At 35.5% G+C, this 20,505-nt stretch overlaps 1 protein-coding gene across 4 annotated transcripts in view; it reads left to right on the top strand.

The window, feature by feature from the left end:
- Nucleotides 1-20,505, top strand: part of PDE2A (phosphodiesterase 2A) — a 661,195-nt gene that overhangs the window by 563,874 nt on the left and 76,816 nt on the right. For all 4 annotated transcript variants that reach the window (XM_075198335.1, XM_075198336.1, XM_075198339.1 and 1 more), the window contains one exon: nucleotides 3,079-3,190. In XM_075198335.1, the coding sequence (XP_075054436.1) occupies nucleotides 3,079-3,190 (112 nt within the window). The remainder of the gene's footprint in view (nucleotides 1-3,078; nucleotides 3,191-20,505) is intronic.

Below are 20,505 nucleotides of genomic sequence, written 5' to 3'. Positions count from 1 at the left end.
GATGCATTAGGAGCCTCCTCTCCATCTGTACGTCTGCTCTGGAAGGTCGGGTGATAGACATGATGTATCGGCCTGGTATTACGGAGGCAGCAGATGTTTGTATTGACCTGTTGGTGCCATGAATGTTACATATCAGTGAGTGATGAGTAACGAGAGAGAGTTCTGTGCAGATTATTAACCAACATTTAAGGTTCACCTTAAACCCAGCAAACTCTGCTTTGGTTGGTAGTTGTTTTCATGACAGACAGAGATAAGTCCCCTAATTACCTAGGATACCACCACACAGGGCATTACATTATGGCCCAAGGGTAACCCTGGTATTATAGGAATACTGTGGAACTATGGTACAGAATGCAGAGGAACTGCCACTGTTATGTAAGAAAACTACATTGGGAGGTGGAAAACTAAGACGTACGGGGGGATTAGAGAGCGCTGGAGGATTAGATTAGTTTTCATATCTCAGATTCCATCAGATACATTGTTTATTATCATGCATTGCCTCGGACTATATAATCTGCTCCAATCTAGCTTCAGGCTGTGTAAACCTACACCAGTATTTCTTTAGAGATATTGTTTATTTCTGCGTTGCAACAAGACAGTTATACAACTGTAGGATCCCTGTTTTACATTGTGGCTACTTATTCATCCCTGTATTACGTTACTGCTTTTCCTGTCTGCTCTCGATACTGCAATAAGTCCCTTTTTTTTTCACTACGACATAACTTTGTTATTCCTGTAATTTCTTAACAAAATGGATGGGAACCGCTAAATAGAGCAACATACAGTGTTAAAAAGTCAACATTAGGAACAAGTCAAGTCCCAAAAATATCCCTAGAGGCAAAAACACAACACTACGGACAAATGTAACTAAGGTCAGTCATTAGCTGAGTCTTATGGGTATAAATAGACTCCTCTGCTGTTGTGTCCCGAATTGCACAAATGGAAGTGTAGATAGATATATATAGATCCACTTAGAAGTAAGTGGTCAGCTCACTTCTAATAGGTCTTCCAGATAATAGAAACTACTTGTAACAGGGAAGCTTCTCTTTCTTATTTCTGCCGTCTCCTCTCTCTCCTCTTTTCCCTCTCACCTGATCCGTTTTGTTATGTTCTGATGACTTTTTTTTTCAAATTATTTCCCTGGATCTCTGCAATGTTTCATTGTGGAGGTTGAAACTTAGGGCTAGATTTACTAAGCTGCGGGTTTGAAAAAGTGGGGATGTTGCCTATAGCAACCAATCAGATTCCAGCTATCATTTTGTAGAAGGTACTAAATAAATGAAAGCTAGAATCTGATTGGTTGCTATAGGCAACATCCCCACTTTTTCAAGCCCGCAGCTTAGTAAATCTAGCCCTTAATGTTTTGTTTATTAACAGTGCAATGCTATTATTTATTGTTTATTGTCAGTAAATTTGCTTACAGTTACCCTCAGCCTAGTAGACTTCGGGAGCCCGTCCTATAGATGTCCGTCTGCCTGATTTTCAGCTTATGAACAATTACTCTGATCTCAACTTATCTCAACTCTGATCTCAAAGTATCACGTGACTGACGTGTAAATCCAATGTCTTGTAAAACATCAGTGGTCCTCTGTAATCACTAAAATGCGGGAACATTTCTTGTAAATCTCCACTGCTGGTTCTGTCGTTTAGTTATTTTGTAATTACCTGGTGAATTTGTGTGGTTATGATGGTACTCTGCAGTCTGAACCAAACCGTGGGCCTGAACTATTAAGGATCTTAAATGAAGAGGTATCTTATTTCAGTCTCCTGGACAAAATCATGTCACAATGCAAGGGGTGTAAACTAGTTTTCTGTTTTGCACATAAGTTAAATACTGACTGTTTTTCATGTAGCACACAAATATCAATTTTAAATTTCAGTGTACAAATAAGTTATCAAGTATTTGTGTGCTACATGAAAAAACAGTCAGGATTTAACTTATGTGCAAAACAGAAAACTAGTTTACACCCCTTGCATTGTAACATGGTTTTGTCCAGGAGACTGAAATAAGATACCTCTTCATTTAAGATCCTTAATGAATCAGGCCCCGTATTACCACACGTAAGTTCTCATACAACCAGTGTATAAATAGTGGACAACTGATTCACTTGGTCAGCTACCGCTATCTAGCCAATACATGTTGTATTTTGCGTAAAGTCGCTCTGCGTATTCTCAGAAATGGACCATACACCAGTGATCGTAAGTGTATTTATTAGGTTGTAACGTAAAGGACACTTCCGACAGGGTGTAACGGGGAAGGGATAGGACCGTATGCATGTAGTCAATGTACCTATCTGATTCCAGCTCGATGTATCTCCGGGTACATGACTTTTAGCCGTATCTCTTGTACCAGCTACAGGTCCAGTGCCGGTGCTAGGGTTCACGGCGCCCTAGGCAAAATTTCACCGCCCCCCCCCCCCCCCCTCCGCCGCGAAGACACTAGAAAAAAAAAGTAGATTTTACTCACCATTTCTTTCTTTTCTCTAGCTGATCCGCGCCTTCTTCACACAGAGGCGGAGTGATGCATGCTGGAAGGGGAGAGGGGCGTCGGGAGAGAACTTTATTCACACTGTCAGTGACAGACAGTGTGATACTTCACTGATGCGCCGCGGACACTGAAAAGCAACCCTCTCCTGAGCCGCTGACTAGATTAGAAAATCTAGTCAGCGGCGCCCTGCAGGTCCCGACGCCCTAGGCAACTGCCTAAGGTTGCCTAATGGGAGCGCTGGGCCTGTACAGGTCAGGTGTAAGTACCAGGTGACAGTGATGACAGCTGTGTATGTAGGCTTCAACGCGTGTTTGCAATCGAGAGCTACTGTAAAAATGCATTTTATGTACAGTAGATATAACGTCCTAATAAATGTATTTCACGTAAAAAAATAAATAAAAAAAAATTATGAAAATATATTTATTAATGACTTTAATATTAACAGGTGTTAAAATATATATATATATAATAATTTGTGAAAATATAACAACTTGTCCTTGTTTCTGTTGTATCTATGTTTATGCATCATGTTCTCTAGAAGTTGTCCCAGCCTTGACTTCCAGAATGATTCTCTGTACTTCTCTCCCCAGCTACACTGAAGTAGATGAACATAAGATCCAGCATTGTTTCCGTTACACGTCCACAGTGCTCACCAGCACCTTGGCCTTCCAGAAGGAGGAGAAATTAAAGTGTGAATGTCAGGTGAGCCGCATTCTCCTCCTCAGACTCCAGTACTGGTCCAACCATCATCGCTGCTTGTCCTGTGTGTCCAACCGGTTATTGTCCATTACATGAAGGGAGATTAGACGACTCTTGGTCAGATTCCTCCCTGTCTGTAGAGTAGACCCTATCAGTGCGTACCTGGTAAAGTCATAGACGTGTATATGCAACGCATACACTACAAGGGGTCCAAACTACAACAAACAACTTGTATCAAACGTAAATGTGAGTGATCCGGTTCCATCATTAGGTGTAGATGTGGCAGAAGGTTACCGGTCTATTCACACAGCTGCTCTGCTGTCTGATGGTGATGAATGCTTCTCATTCCCATGTAATTAACCTAATTATTAATATGTAGAGCGTCCCCCTAACCAGGAACCTCTGAGGGGCAGACAGGTGGCCGCTATCAGTCGTACACTCACCGAAACTTACTGGGTCTGATTCATTAAGGAAAGGAAAGCAAAAAAAATGAGTAATTTTGCACATGGGCAAAACCATGTTACATTGGAGGGGGAGGTTAATGTAAAATGTGATGGCAGATTTATAGTTGCAGTAGAACATGTCCTAGATTAACTTTTAATGTCAGTGTAATAATAAAGCGAAGTATTTGTGAAAAAACAGCCAGTATTTATCTTATGTGCAAAATAAACTCATTTGCACCCCTCGTATTGGATTTTTTGCTTTACTTTCCAGAATGAATCAGGCCCCAAGTGTGTCTTTAGTAATCAAGGTATTTGCAGTAAATATCTATCTATGTATTTCATTGTATGTAACACTACAGGAACATTGTAATATGTACAACGTAACTATTATAACACAATAAGTATAATATGCAAAATAACTCAGTGTTATTTGATCCCACTTCCTTCTAGACTTTTGTTATCAGTATTAATCTATAGTAGTGGGTATAACACACACGTTTTCTTTCTTTTTCTTTTTTTTAAAAATTCTGTTTATTTTCAACAACAACAGGAACATAAAGTGAAAAACAATTGGGATTAGATATTGGAATTCTAAATAAAAATTATATTATTGCATATAATTTATATAGCAAGAAAATAGAGTCTATACATGTGCTACTAAATATATTCGTAGAGTAAGGAGCATTTTGCAAGTTTTCTTAATGAACACTGAATCATGACATCAGAACTCACCGATTATAAGCTATATCCTGTTTATATTTATTAAAATCACTGGAGCATTATAACATAACAGAAGAATTTTCCAAATGGCAGATTAAAGCCTTGGTCAGGATTATGTTCCAGATAAGGACTGGAGGGGTCTGTGGCCTTATTATTGTGATTCAGTCCCGAGTATGGAGGGGGGCGGGGGGAGTGACAGGACCAATGGGGAGAGAGAATGTTTGTGTTTGCTGCTTCTTATTGGTCCCCTCAGTGACATCACTGAGCCCCAGCTTTCAGAGTGTGAGACGGACCACTGCGTGCAGCCAGCCGGCTGCGCTCTAGGTGGTCCTGCAGCTTAAAGTGACCAATACAAACCCATTGGGTAGTTGAAGATTTAACCAACACAGGTGACACGTACAGAGGCAGATTTATCTATTTCTTGGGGGAATGTTCGCTATGCCCCATACATCAAAGGTCACCACCAGCAATATTGTTATTGCCGGATATAAGCATGCTGGGGAGGTAAGACTCAGCAGCCTTCTCACCGGTACATAGCAGACATACGGTAAGCCTGGCAGCTGTGGACCTGATTCATCTTCTTGCACAGAAGTTGCGTTTTTAAAATAATGACGGGACTTGAGCGTCGTGCGGCCGTATTCACGTACAAGCGGATCTCAAGATACGTTTCCATCTGAATCTGGTCATAAGTACTCTCTGGCTGTACGATACTTGTTGTGTCTTATCAGACAGAACATAGAGCAGGAAACACGCATGGATATGTGTAATACAAGAATGCAAGAAAAATATATAAAAGAAATTATCAACTCATAATACTATAATTATTAATAGAAATGTAAAATATTTACATTAAATACATAAATCAGGATGTTCTTGATATGTACATACAATACGTTTATATGGTCAATATTCCTTGCATACATATTTTCTTTGCTGTCTAGTGACATACGTCTACTTTTTAATACAAAGACTACACTGTTCCAGTCATCACCGTCAGTTCGCACTTATCTGCCCTGTAGCTGGGGCAAATAACACAGCTTAAAGAAACTGTTGAAACAAACTGTAAAGGAACAGGCATGGTGTATGGTGTTACAACCTCTTGCACTTTTTAGCCCTGTTGTTATCAGGAAGTATCAGATATAACATATCCTTGGAAAAGTACTTCAGGGGTTAAATTTTACCTCCACAGGGAACACTCAGGAGTTAAGTGAATTAAGCTATCATTGTTATTTATGTTTGCTCCCTATTGTCCACTAGTGAGCTCTACAGACAGCCAGGAGCCTGACCCAGCAGTGGTCACCTGAGGGAAGACACCTGGGGAGGTAGGGGAGGGGGCTGGATGGTGTAAGCAGCCCACCAATCAAGACCTTTTGCAACTCCCCTGGGCATACAGATCCCAAGGTGGGATTAGGAGGTGATAAAAGAGGCTACCCTGGGAGCTGGACCGGTGTGACTAACTTTTAGCCAAGAGGTGATGCTCTGCCACAGATGCGCTGTGGAACATTATTTGAACTCATTTCCTCACTTGTTGGACCTGCTATCGTTACGTGGCCATGCTGTATTTAATCCTGTTCTGCAGAATAAATCATCCTTCTATTTTTCCCCTAATACCGTGTCCGAGTGATTTGAGAACCACATATCGTCACACAAACCCTTACTGTACATTACCTACCTTTATCCGCCAATTCCCTTCGTTGTTTCGCCTCTCAAGTCGTTGGCAGTAGTAAGAGTCATATGTGTTCGGGCATGAGTTGCGTTCATTGGGGTAAGGTGGGTTTTAGGGCACACATATGAAGTTATGAATCAGGCCCAAAGTGTAGCCAAATATGCCACAGATCCGTCATTCTGGAGACTGGGACAAACCCACCGAGCCATCCAGCTTCCGTTTGGAGAATCGGCCATGAGGGTATCAGTGATTTATTGATTTGGCCTTTAGTGTATAAAGGCGGAAATCTCTTTTAAGGAAAAACTAAATAGATGAAATGGCCTAAAGAGATGCTTTGTTTTTTCTCTGCCAATTCTGCTTCTACATGGGAACAAGGGGAATGTTTTATATGAGAATGAGTTTAATATAAACTGATTACTATCCAGAGAAATCTTATAAAGCCATTAATTAGTGGAATGATAACGGAGTACTCAGCTGGAAGGGTCCTTCTATTGCAGGCATGTTTCTGTGTAATGTGACATCTCACCGCGGGAAGACGCGCACTCCCCAGAGCCAGCGCTCGCTGGAAGAAAACATTTATATGAATGTAACCAGGCAGAAAGGGATTAGCAAAGTGTGAAGGTTTACAAATCAGTCCAGATGTTGTAGAAATGGATCGTGCAACGGAGAAGATCGTCTGCCCTACTTCATAAGAGGCACATTCTCCATAGGCACCAGTATGCCCTATTCTGAGGTGCGTCGGAGCAGTGCTCACCACGTGCTGGAACACAGCTCATCGCTGGCGCATAAAAAGTGTCAGTCAGCTCCCAACACTTAATGGAAACCCACCGTACGGTGTAACGCGTTATTTCACTTGCCGCACACACAGGTCATGTTCAGTCATGTAGAGTTATTGGTCTATAGCAGTGTTGGCTAACCTGTGACACCCCAGGTGTTGTGAAACTACAAGTCCCAGCATACCCTTCCAGCAATAAACTGCTATATATTGGCAAAGCATGCTGGCACTTGTAGTTTCACAACATCTGGGATGTCACAGGTCAGCCAACACTGGTCTATAGGGATGTGATAATTGTATATTTATATATTCTGCAGATCTTGCAAAATAGAAAGATCCCAAAACACGTTTCTCCCAACAGTCTCTATTTTGTCCTGGTGTACTGACCCCAAATAGGTGTGGCCTCACAATGTGGGAGTGGTTTGGGCAGATAGTGGGAGGAACTTATTTCTGTCCCAACTTTGAATATTTATATTTTGCAAGGTATGCCAATTTAGGGTCCAGTTTAACCTCTTTCTTCCAGTAAGTTATTCTTGCTAATTACCCCTTAGTTACACCCCTGGGGCAATAATAATCAGACAGGACAGGGTAAGAAAGTCCTTTTAATCGGATTTAGCTGTGTTGCACAGAACTTGTTATGCTTACAAGAAGAGGCTGGTTAAACACATGTCTCTCTTTTGGCTGACACGACATGCTGAGATTTGTAGTTCTGCTTCCAGGGGTCCCTATGACGATGCATAGGATAGCACTGGTGCACACGGGAATGAAGCTCTTACTGGTTTTGTATCATGAGCTACATAAATCATATAACAATTCTGGGAAATCAATGCGCCAAATACAATATATTTATACATAGAATAGAAGGAATCAGAACAGTACAGAGTAAAGAAATGAAGATCTTCTTATACCTTGTGGTGTGTTTAACCTTCCAAGCCAGACACTGATAACTGATCATATCTCCGACACCTTCTGCATCTCTAACGCTGCCACTTACCTCCCCAGATTCCTCCCTATTCATATTGTATCTCACCGGTTCTCTGCTGGAAATTAGCGGATAAGCAGAGGGATTAATTACATCTAGTCTATAGATGATGAATGAACCCGGGGGTCTCCCTGCGTGTGAGTGGGAGGTGGGTCAGTAATGTAATGAAAACAGCAATAATCACCTACAGGGTCACAGGCTTGTTTTATAGTACTGACACATGGAAGACAGACCTGCCTCATCCTGCTGAGTGGGGGCTTCATACAACAACACTCATCCGAGTGTGTCCCAGAATTGCTTTTCTTTCATCGTTACTCTTTTTAGAGATGGTGACTGATCCAGAGAGCAGCCGCCCAGCTGAGGTGGTAGAGGACAGAGACGAGATTCCCAGTCTACATTATTGTGAGTTCCCCCCCCCCTCAGACACAGATGGGGCGCAGCGATGCCGTTGTCGCTCCCCAGGTCTCCCCCTCTCTGCAGAGCGACGACCTGACCTGAGCATGTGAGGTCCATACGCCCTGTGCGATGGTCTCTTTAGAGGGCCCTGTAGTCACCGCATCCCCCCACAACCCTAAACCCCCCAAACATGAAGTACACATATGATGCAGGGGTGCTTTCATTATCCGACCTACTCTAGAACCCGGTTGTTCCTTTCCATCAGTTCTACAGGTCGTTGCCTGAAAATATTTTTCTTCACTTTCAGACTTTCATGTGAAGTCACCCAGTTAATTATCAACCCTTATCGCAACAATAAGGGATGATATAGCGCAGCCCTTTCTTAAATAATCCAAGGACATCCAATAAGAGGCAATAACTTTACTATACTAACAATCCTGGCACTAGGTTGGGCATGTGCCAATTCTGGTATTTAACGGAGATGATACATGGAGCCTGCCGGAGAGGGGTCCAAGCATCCCTCCCGTGCGATGTTGTCCCCATAGGATTAAATGGCCATCTTCAGACAGTGTTAGCCATCGGGTCAAGCACCCAAAAGTTAGGCCTTTTGAGCTTGATAAATAGCCTCAGACCCATTCAGTATTATAGGGGCTGCGGTATAATGCGATACTAATGTAGGAGATAGCTATGATACTTCAAAATGCCTAAACCATGAGTAAATTGACAACTCCCTAGCCACTGGCCACTGTATGGCATCGGTTACCCCATAGCAATGAAACAGGTTTAAATAGTATACACTCCTCCCACAGCCCTAACTTGATGGACAGGTGACACTCCCACTTTGCCTAAAAAAGGAGTTTGTTCCAGGTGCTCTGTTTGATTGCAGACACACCCTGCCAGGCTGCTGCTTGCTGTGGTAAGGATGTTAAATCAGGCTCTTTACTATTATAATGTCACACATATGTCCTCCACCTGTATCTCCCATCTTAACTCTCCACAGTAAGGATGGGCTGAACCTCAAAATGGTGCCATTGTGCTGGGGGAGAAGATGGTCATAATGTACACTGGGAATCGTACTCGCTGACAAAGCATGCTGGGTGTTATAGTTGATCAGCCGCTCAGATACAGAAGTTGCCTATCTGGGTGTATGGCATAGATTGATGAGATTGACTGGCCGATGGATTGATGAAATGATTGATGGATTGATTGACCAATTGATTGATGAATTGATTGATGAATGGATTGATGAATTGATCGATAGATTCATTGACTGATGTATTGATGAATTGATTGATGAATTGATTGATAAATTGATTGACTGACAGATTGATTGATGGATTGATTGACCGATGGATTGATGAATTGATTGACGTGTTGATTGTTGTATTGATCACTGGTACCTGCTTAACCTGAGACTAGTATATACAGAGTATTCTGACTGTAATACCTCTATACTGTTAATCAGGTGAAGCGTGTAACTGAGATAATGTCACCTCTCTGAGTCTGAGGAATAGGAGACTGATCAGTACACTGTAAATCATTATAAATGTCTGTACGTAATTAACTCCGCTGCCCCCTCTCGCAGCCCCCTCATCCTGCCGGTGCGGGAGGTGTTATTTCAGTGCCCAAGGTACAACAATTAAGATGCGTAACTGCATTTATAATCAAGGTAATAATGGGAAGTAATCAAACTGTGTGGAGCTGGAGATTACCAAGGGGAGAATGACTTATTATAAAATAACTGATGTGTTGACGTTGTGATAGCAGAAAGCTCCTGGAACATGTATGTCTGGCACAGCAGGGGTTAACCAATGTTATATGTGTGGGGGAGGGGTGAGCAGGGACCAGGTACACACACGGGGGCTTTACATAGATTCATTGGCTGAAATAATGTTCAATCTAACAATTCATTATGAACTAATGAGACCACTGAGGCACTGGTGCCTCATGCCTCAGAAATGTCATTGTGAATTAATAGGCTGATTATTTATCATGTCTTAGTGACATCACTAGTTCCTGAATATTGCCTCAGCCCACAAGATGGCTGCCCCCGCTGTGACAGAATACCACCAGCAGAGCGGATGCGTGTAACACGCAGATATACCTGTACTACAACCCCCATCATTATGTTTATTATTGACCTTGACTATGACATTTTTGTGCATTTTAAACACTCCTATATAATAAATATTACCTTATAAAGCACAGAGAATACAGAGAGATGGTGAATATTGTATTCAGTATACCTACCTTATACCTACCTGCCAACATTAGGCCCCTCCCGCTATCCACCCAAACCACACCCAGGGGCTGGCTGGAAAATTTTGGCCTGGGGAGGGGGCGGGACTAATCTCAGCAGCCTATTAGGAACATGTTAATGGTAAAAAGGCAAATGCCCCAGTCAGCCCCTGGCCACACCCAGTTCCAAACAAACATTAGTGTAAAACATATACCTCCCAAGGTCCTGATTTTGGTGGGAATATAATGATTCTTGGTCTCCAAAAGTGGTGCAGGCTATCAGATCTGGGTGTAGCTCTGTGGGAATGTGTATATAGTGGATATAGTGTATATTGTGGATATAGTGTATATAGTGTATATTGTGGATATAGTGGATATAGTGTATATTGTGGATATAGTGGATATAGTGTTTATTGTGTATATTGTGGATATAGTGTATATTGTATATATAGTGTATATTGTGTATATAGTGGATATAGTGTATATAGTATATATAGTGGATATTGTGTATATAGTGTATATTGTGTATATAGTAGATATAATGTATATAGTGGATATAGTATATTGTGGATATAGTGTATATATAGTGGATATTGTGTATATAGTGTATATAGTGGATATTGTGTATATAGTGTATATTGTGTATATAGTAGATATAATGTATATAGTGGATATAGTATATAGTGGATATAGTGTATATTGTGTGTATATAGTGTGTATATAGTGTATATTGCGGATATAGTGTATATTGTGTATATAGTGTATATAGTGGATATTGTGTATATAGTGTAAATTGTGTATATAGTAGATATAATGTATATAGTGGATATAGTGTATATAGTGAATATTGTGTATATAGTGGATATAGTGGATATAGAGGATATAGTGGATATAGTGTATATTGTGTATATAGTGGATATAGCGGATATAGTGTATATTGTGTATATAGTGGATATAGTGTATATAGTGTATATTGTGTATATAGTGTATATTGTGGATATAGTGTATATAGTGGATATTGTGGATATAGTGTATATTGTGGATATAGTGTATATAGTGGATATAGTGTATATTGTGGATATAGTGGATATTGTGTATAAAGTGGATATAGTGTATATAATGTATATTGTGGATATAGTGTATATAGTGGATATAGTGTATATTGTGGATATAGTGTATATTGTGGATATAGTGGATATAGTGTTTATAGTGTATATAGTGTATATAATGTATATTGTGGATATAGTGTATATTGTGGATATAGTGTATATTGTGTATATAGTGGATATAGTGTATATTGTGGATATAGTGTGTATTGTGTATATAGTGGATATAGTGGATATAGTGTATATTGTGTATATTGTGGATATAGTAGATATTGTGGATATAGTGTATATAGTGGATATAGTGTATATTGTGGATATAGTGTATATAGTGGATATAGTGGATATTGTGTATATAGTGTATATTGTGGATATAGTGTATATAGTGTATATTGTGGATATAGTGTATATAGTGTATATAGTGTATATAGTGTATATTGTGTGTATATAGTGTATATAGTGGATATAGTGTATATTGTGTATATAGTGGATATAGTGTATATTGTGTGTATATAGTGTATATTGTGTATATAGTATTTATTGCGGATATAGTGTATATTGTGTATATAGTGGATATAGTGTATATTGTGTATATAGTGTATATTGTGGATATAGTGTATATTGTGGATATAGTGTATATAGTGGATATTGTGGATATAGTGTATATAGTGTATATTGTGTATATAGTGGATATTGTGGTTATAGTGGATATAGAGTATATAGTGGATATAGTGGATATAGTGGATATAGTGGATATAGTGGATATAGTGTATATAGTGGATATTGTGTATATAGTGGATATAGTGGATATAGTGTATATTGTGTATATAGTGTATATTGGGGATATAGTGTATATAGTGGATATTGTGGATATACTGTATATAGTGGATATAGTGTATATAGTGTATATAGTGTATATTGTGTATATAGTGTATATTGTGGATATAGTGTATATAGTGTATATTGTGGATATTGTGGATATAGTGTATATTGTGGATATAGTTTATATAGTGGATATAGTGTATATAGTGTATATTGTGGATATAGTGTATATTGTGGATATAGTGTATAAAGTGGATATAGTGTATATTGTGGATATAGTGGATATAGTGTTTATAGTGTATATAGTGTATATAATGTATATTGTGGATATAGTGTATATTGTGGATATAGTGTATATTGTGTATATAGTGGATATAGTGGATATTGTGGATATAGTGTATATTATGGATATAGTGTGTATTGTGTATATAGTGGATATAGTGTATATTGTATATATAGTGTATATAGTGTATATTGTGGATATAGTGTATATAGTGTATATTGTGGATATAGTGGATATAGTGTATATTGTGTATATAGTGGATATAGTGTATATTGTGTATATAGTGGATAAAGTGTATATTGTGTATATAGTGTATATTGTGGATATAGTGTATATTGTGGATATAGTGTATATAGTGGATATAGTGTATATTGTGGATATAGTGTATATTGTGTATATAGTGGATATAGTGTATATAGTGTATATAGTGTATATTGTGGATATAGTGTATATTGTGTATATAGTGGATATAGTGGATATAGTGGATATAGTGGATATTGTGTATATAGTGGATATAGTGGATATAGTGTATATTGTGTATATTGTGGATATAGTAGATATTGTGGATATAGTGTATATAGTGGACATAGAGGATATAGTGGAAATAGTGGATATAGTGTATATTGTGGATATAGTGTATATAGTGGATATAGTGTATATTGTGTATATAGTGGATATAGTGGATATAGTGGATATAGTGGATATTGTGTATATAGTGTATATTGTGGATATTGTGTATATAGTGGATATAGTGGATATAGAGGATATAGTGGATATAGTGTATATTGTGTATATAGTGGATATAGCGGATATAGTGTATATTGTGTATATAGTGGATATAGTGTATATAGTGTATATTGTGTATATAGTGTATATTGTGGATATAGTGTATATTGTGGATATAGTGTATATAGTGGATATTGTGGATATAGTGTATATTGTGGATATAGTGTATATAGTGGATATAGTGGATATAGTGGATATAGTGGATATAGTGTATATTGTGGATATAGTGGATATTGTGGATATAGTGTATATAATGTATATTGTGGATATAGTGTATATAGTGGATATAGTGTATATTGTGGATATAGTGTATATTGTGGATATAGTGGATATAGTGTTTATAGTGTATATAGTGTATATAATGTATATTGTGGATATAGTGTATATTGTGGATATAGTGTATATTGTGTATATAGTGGATATAGTGGATATAGTGTATATTGTGGATATAGTGTGTATTGTGTATATAGTGGATATAGTGGATATAGTGTATATTGTGTATATTGTGGATATAGTGTATAAAGTGGATATAGTGTATATTGTGGATATAGTGGATATAGTGTTTATAGTGTATATAGTGTATATAATGTATATTGTGGATATAGTGTATATTGTGGATATAGTGTATATTGTGTATATAGTGGATATAGTGGATATTGTGGATATAGTGTATATTATGGATATAGTGTGTATTGTGTATATAGTGGATATAGTGTATATTGTATATATAGTGTATATAGTGTATATAGTGTATATTGTGGATATAGTGTATATAGTGTATATTGTGGATATAGTGGATATAGTGTATATTGTGTATATAGTGGATATAGTGTATATTGTGTATATAGTGGATAAAGTGTATATTGTGTATATAGTGTATATAGTGTATATTGTGGATATAGTGTATATAGTGGATATAGTGTATATTGTGGATATAGTGTATATTGTGTATATAGTGGATATAGTGTATATAGTGTATATTGTGGATATAGTGTATATTGTGTATATAGTGGATATAGTGGATATAGTGGATATAGTGGATATTGTGTATATAGTGGATATAGTGTATATTGTGTATATTGTGGATATAGTAGATATTGTGGATATAGTGGACATAGAGGATATAGTGGAAATAGTGGATATAGTGTATATTGTGGATATAGTGTATATAGTGTATATTGTGTATATTGTGTATATAGTGGATATAGTGGATATTGTGTATATAGTGTATATTGTGGATATTGTGTATATAGTGGATATAGAGGATATAGTGGATATAGTGTATATTGTGTATATAGTGGATATAGCGGATATAGTGTATATTGTGTATATAGTGGATATAGTGTATATAGTGTATATTGTGTATATAGTGTATATTGTGGATATAGTGTATATTGTGGATATAATGTATATAGTGGATATTGTGGATATAGTGTATATTGTGGATATAGTGGATATAGTGGATATAGTGGATATAGTGGATATTGTGTATAAAGTGGATATAGTGTATATAATGTATATTGTGGATATAGTGTATATTGTGGATATAGTGTATATTGTGGATATAGTGGATATAGTGTTTATAGTGTATATAGTGTATATAATGTATATTGTGGATATAGTGTATATTGTGGATATAGTGTATATTGTGTATATAGTGGATATAGTGGATATAGTGTATATTGTGGATATAGTGTGTATTGTGTATATAGTGGATATAGTGGATATAGTGTATATTGTGTATATTGTGGATATAGTAGATATTGTGGATATAGTGTATATAGTGGACATAGAGGATATAGTGGAAATAGTGGATATAGTGTATATTGTGGATATAGTGTATATAGTGGATATAGTGGATATAGTGTATATTGTGTATATAGTGGATATTGTGTATATAGTGTATATTGTGGATATTGTGTATATAGTGGATATAGTGGATATAGAGGATATAGTGGATATAGTGTATATTGTGTATATAGTGGATATAGTGTATATAGTGTATATAGTGGATATAGTGTATATAGTGTATATAGTGTATATTGTGTATATAGTGTATATTGTGGATATAGTGTATATAGTGGATATAGTGTATATAGTGGATATAGTGGATATAGTGTATATTGTGGATATAGTGGATATTGTGTATAAAGTGGATATAGTGTATATAATGTATATTGTGGATATAGTGTATATAGTGGATATAGTGTATATAGTGGATATAGTGTTTATAGTGTATATAGTGTATATAATGTATATTGTGGATATAGTGTATATTGTGGATATAGTGTATATTGTGTATATAGTGGATATAGTGTGTATTGTGTATATAGTGGATATAGTGTATATTGTGGATATAGTGTATGTAGTGTATATAGTATATATTGTGGATATAGTGTATATAGTGTATATTGTGGATATAGTGGATATAGTGTATATTGTGTATATAGTGGATATAGTGTATATTGTGTATATAGTGGATAAAGTGTATATTGTGTATATTGTGTATATTGTGTATATTGTGGATATAGTGTATATTGTGGATATAGTGTATATAGTGGATATAGTGTATATTGTGGATATAGTGTATATAGTGGATATAGTGTATATAGTGTATATTGTGGATATAGTGTATATTGTGTATATAGTGGATATAGTGGATATAGTGGATATAGTGGATGTAGTGGATATTGTGTATATTGTGGATATAGTAGATATTGTGGATATAGTGTATATAGTGGACATAGAGGATATAGTGGAAATAGTGGATATAGTGTATATTGTGGATATAGTGTATATTGTGTATATAGTGGATATAGTGGATATAGTGGATATAGTGGATATAGTGTATATTGTGTATATAGTGTATATTGTGGATATTGTGTATATAGTGGATATAGAGTATATAGTGGATATAGTGGATATAGTGTATATTGTGTATATAGTGTATATTGTGGATATAGTGTATATAGTGGATATAGTGGATATAGTGTATATAGTGGATATAGTGGATATAGCGGATATAGTGTATATTGTGTATATAGTGGATATAGTGGATATAGTGTATATTGTGGATATAGTGGATATAGTGGATATAGTGTATATTGTGGATATAGTGTATATAGTGGATATTGTGGATATAGTGTATATAGCGGATATAGTGGATATAGCGTATATTGTGTATACAGTGTATATTGTGGATATAGTGGATATAGTGGATATAGTGTATATTGTGGATATAGTGGATATTGTGGATATAGTGGATATAGTGTATATTGTGGATATAGTGTATATAGTGTATATTGTGGATATAGTGGATATAGAGTATATAGTGGATATAGTGTATATTGTGGATATAGTGTATATAGTGTATATTGTGGATATAGTGTATATAGTGGATATAGTGTATATTGTGTATATAGTGGATATAGTGTATATTGTGTGTATATTGTGTATATAGTGTATATTGCGGATATAGTGTATATAGTGGATATAGTGTATATAGTGTATATTGTGGATATAGTGTATATAGTGGATATTGTGGTTATACTGTATATAGTGGATATAGTGTATATTGTGGATATAGTGTATATTGTGTATATAGTGGATATTGTGGATATAGTGTATATTGTGGATATAGTGGATATAGTGGATATAGTGGATTTAGTGTATATTGTGGATATAGTGGATATAGTGTATATTGTGGATATAGTGGATATTGTGTATAAAGTGGATATAGTGTATATTGTGGATATAGTGGATATAGTGGATATAGTGGATATAGTGTATATTGTGGATATAGTGTATATTGTAGATATAGTGGATATAGTGGATATAGTGGATATAGTGGATATAGTGTATATAGTGTATATAGTGTATATTGTGGATATAGTGGATATAGTGGATATAGTGTATATTGTATATATAGTGGATATAGTGTATATAGTGGATATTGTGTATATTGTGTATATAGTGTATATAGCAGATATAGTGGATATAGTGTATATTGTGGAAATAGTGGATATAGTGTATATTGTGTATATAGTGGATATAGTGTATATTGTGGATATAGTGTATATTGTGGATATAGTGGATATTGTGTATATAGTGGATATAGAGGATATAGTGGATATAGTGTATATTGTGGATATAGTGTATATCGTGGATATAGTGTATATAGTTTATATAGTGGATATAGTGTATATAGTGGATATAGTGGATATAGTGGATATAGTGTATATTGTGGATATATTGTATATTGTGGATATAGTGTATATAGTGGATATAGTGTATATTGTGTATATAGTGGATATTGTGTATATAGTGGATATAGTGTATATAATGTATATAGTGTATATTGTGTATATAGTGTATATTGTGTATATAGTGGATATTGTGTATATAGTGTATATAATGTATATAGTGGATATTGTGTATATAGTGGATATAGTGTATATTGTGGATATAGTGTATATTGTGTGTATAGTGTATATTGTGGATATTGTGTATATAGTGGATATAGTGTATATAGTGTATATAGTGGATATAGTGGATATAGTGTATATTGTGGATATAGTGTATATAGTGGATATAGTGTATATTGTGGATATAGTGTATATTGTGTATAAAGTGGATATAGTGGATATAGTGGATATAGTGTATATTGTGTATATAGTGTATATAGTGTATATAGTGGATATAGTGTATATTGTGTATATAGTGGATATAGTGGATATAGTGGATATAGTGGATATTGTGTATATAGTGGATATAGTGTATATAGTGTATATAGTGTATATTGTGGATATAGTGTATATAGTGGATATTGTGGATATAGTGTATATTGTGGATATAGTGTATATAGTGTATATAGTGGATATAGTGGATATAGTGTATATTGTGGATATAGTGTATATTGTGGATATTGTGTATATTGTGTATATAGTGTATATAGTGTATATAGTGTATATTGTGTATATAGTGGATATAGTGTATACTGTGTATATAGTGGATATAGTGGATATATTGTATATTGTGGATATAGAGTATATAGTGTATATAGTGGATATTGTGTATATAGTGGATATAGTGTATATAATGTATATAGTGTATATTGTGTATATAGTGTATATTGTGTATATAGTGGATATTGTGTATATAGTGTATATAATGTATATAGTGGATATTGTGTATATAGTGGATATAGTGTATATTGTGGATATAGTGTATATTGTGTGTATAGTGTATATTGTGGATATTGTGTATATAGTGTATATAGTGTATATAGTGTATATAGTGGATATAGTGTATATTGTGGATATAGTGTATATAGTGGATATAGTGTATATTGTGGATATAGTGTATATTGTGTATAAAGTGGATATAGTGGATATAGTGGATATAGTGTATATTGTGTATATAGTGTATATAGTGGATATAGTGTATATTGTGTATATAGTGGATATAGTGGATATAGTGGATATTGTGTATATAGTGGATATTGTGTATATAGTGGATATAGTGTATATTGTGGATATAGTGGATATAGTGTATATAGTGGATATAGTGTATATTGTGGATATAGTGTATATAGTGGATATTGTGGATATAGTGTATATAGTGGATATAGTGTATATTGTGGATATAGTGTATATTGTGGATATTGTGAATATTGTGGATATAGTGGATATAGTATATATTGTGTATATAGTGTATATTCTGGATATAGTGTATATAGTGGATATAGTATATATTGTGTATATAGTGTATACTCTGGATATAGTGTATATTGTGTATATAGTGTATATTGTGTATATAGTGGATATAGTGTATATTGTGGATATGGTGTATATTGTGGATATAGTGTATATTGTGGATATTGTGTATATAGTGTATATTGTGGATATAGTGTATATTGTGGATATAGTGGATATTGTGTATATAGTGGATATAGTGTATATTGTGGATATAGTGTATATAGTGTATATTGTGGATATAGTGTATATAGTGTATATTGTGGATATAGTGTATATAGTGGATATAGTGTATATTGTGGATATAGTGTATATTGTGGATATAGTGTATATAGTGTATAGAGTGTATATAGTGGATATTGTGGATATAGTGGATATAGTGTATATGGTGTATATAGTGTATATTGTGGATATAGTGTATATAGTGGATATAGTGGATATTGTGTATATAGTGGATATAGTGTATATAGTGTATATAGTGGATATGGTGTATATAGTGTATATTGTGGATATAGTGTATATAGTGGATATTGTGGATATAGTGTATATTGTGGATATAGTCTATATAGTGTATATAGTGGATATAGTGGATATAGTGTATATTGTGGATATAGTGTATATTGTGGATATTGTGTATATTGTGTATATAGTGTATATAGTGTATATAGTGTATATTGTGTATATAGTGGATATAGTGTATACTGTGTATATAGTGGATATATTGTATATTGTGGATATAGAGTATATAGTGTATATAGTGTATATAGTGTATGTTGTGGATATAGTGTATATTGTGTATATTGTGTATATAGTGTATATATTGTATATAGTTAACCATCTCAGGGCTGGAGCTTATTTCCTTCAGATTGTGGCTTTTATATTGGTCTGCTAACATGTGGTATAATGATCCCAGACCCTCATACACAGGTTGTGGTAATCCTTATTACTCTGTCTGATGTTACAGACTGTTAGAATCCCATCATATAACTGGTGACTGCTGCTTGTGTGTCCTGGGGCAGTCTGAACACATAAGAGCTAAACAGCCTCCGGGGAGGTCTGTGTGACTGAGAATGGTCAGATGGTTGGAGAACAGCACAGATTGTGCTGGATACACTGGGAAGGACTGAAGGCTCCAGGTCCCACCGCAGGCTGCACAGACTGGAGTCACAGCGCCCTCTAGTGAGCAGCATCCACACAGCCACTGCAAAATGTAACCAGTTGTTCAATATAAGATACATTATTTATATTCTGTACAGAATAAAGACACAGAGGAGCTATAAATCACATCTGTGAGCGCATCCAGCCTATACGTTAGATGGCTCAAATGTGGAGAAGGATTTGTTTCTGAAAC

The sequence above is a fragment of the Mixophyes fleayi genome, chromosome 2, assembly GCF_038048845.1.
Source record: "Mixophyes fleayi isolate aMixFle1 chromosome 2, aMixFle1.hap1, whole genome shotgun sequence".
NCBI lineage: Eukaryota > Metazoa > Chordata > Amphibia > Anura > Limnodynastidae > Mixophyes > Mixophyes fleayi.
The sequence above is the reverse complement of the archived record's forward strand: the minus strand, read 5'-3'. Positions and strand labels throughout refer to the sequence as shown.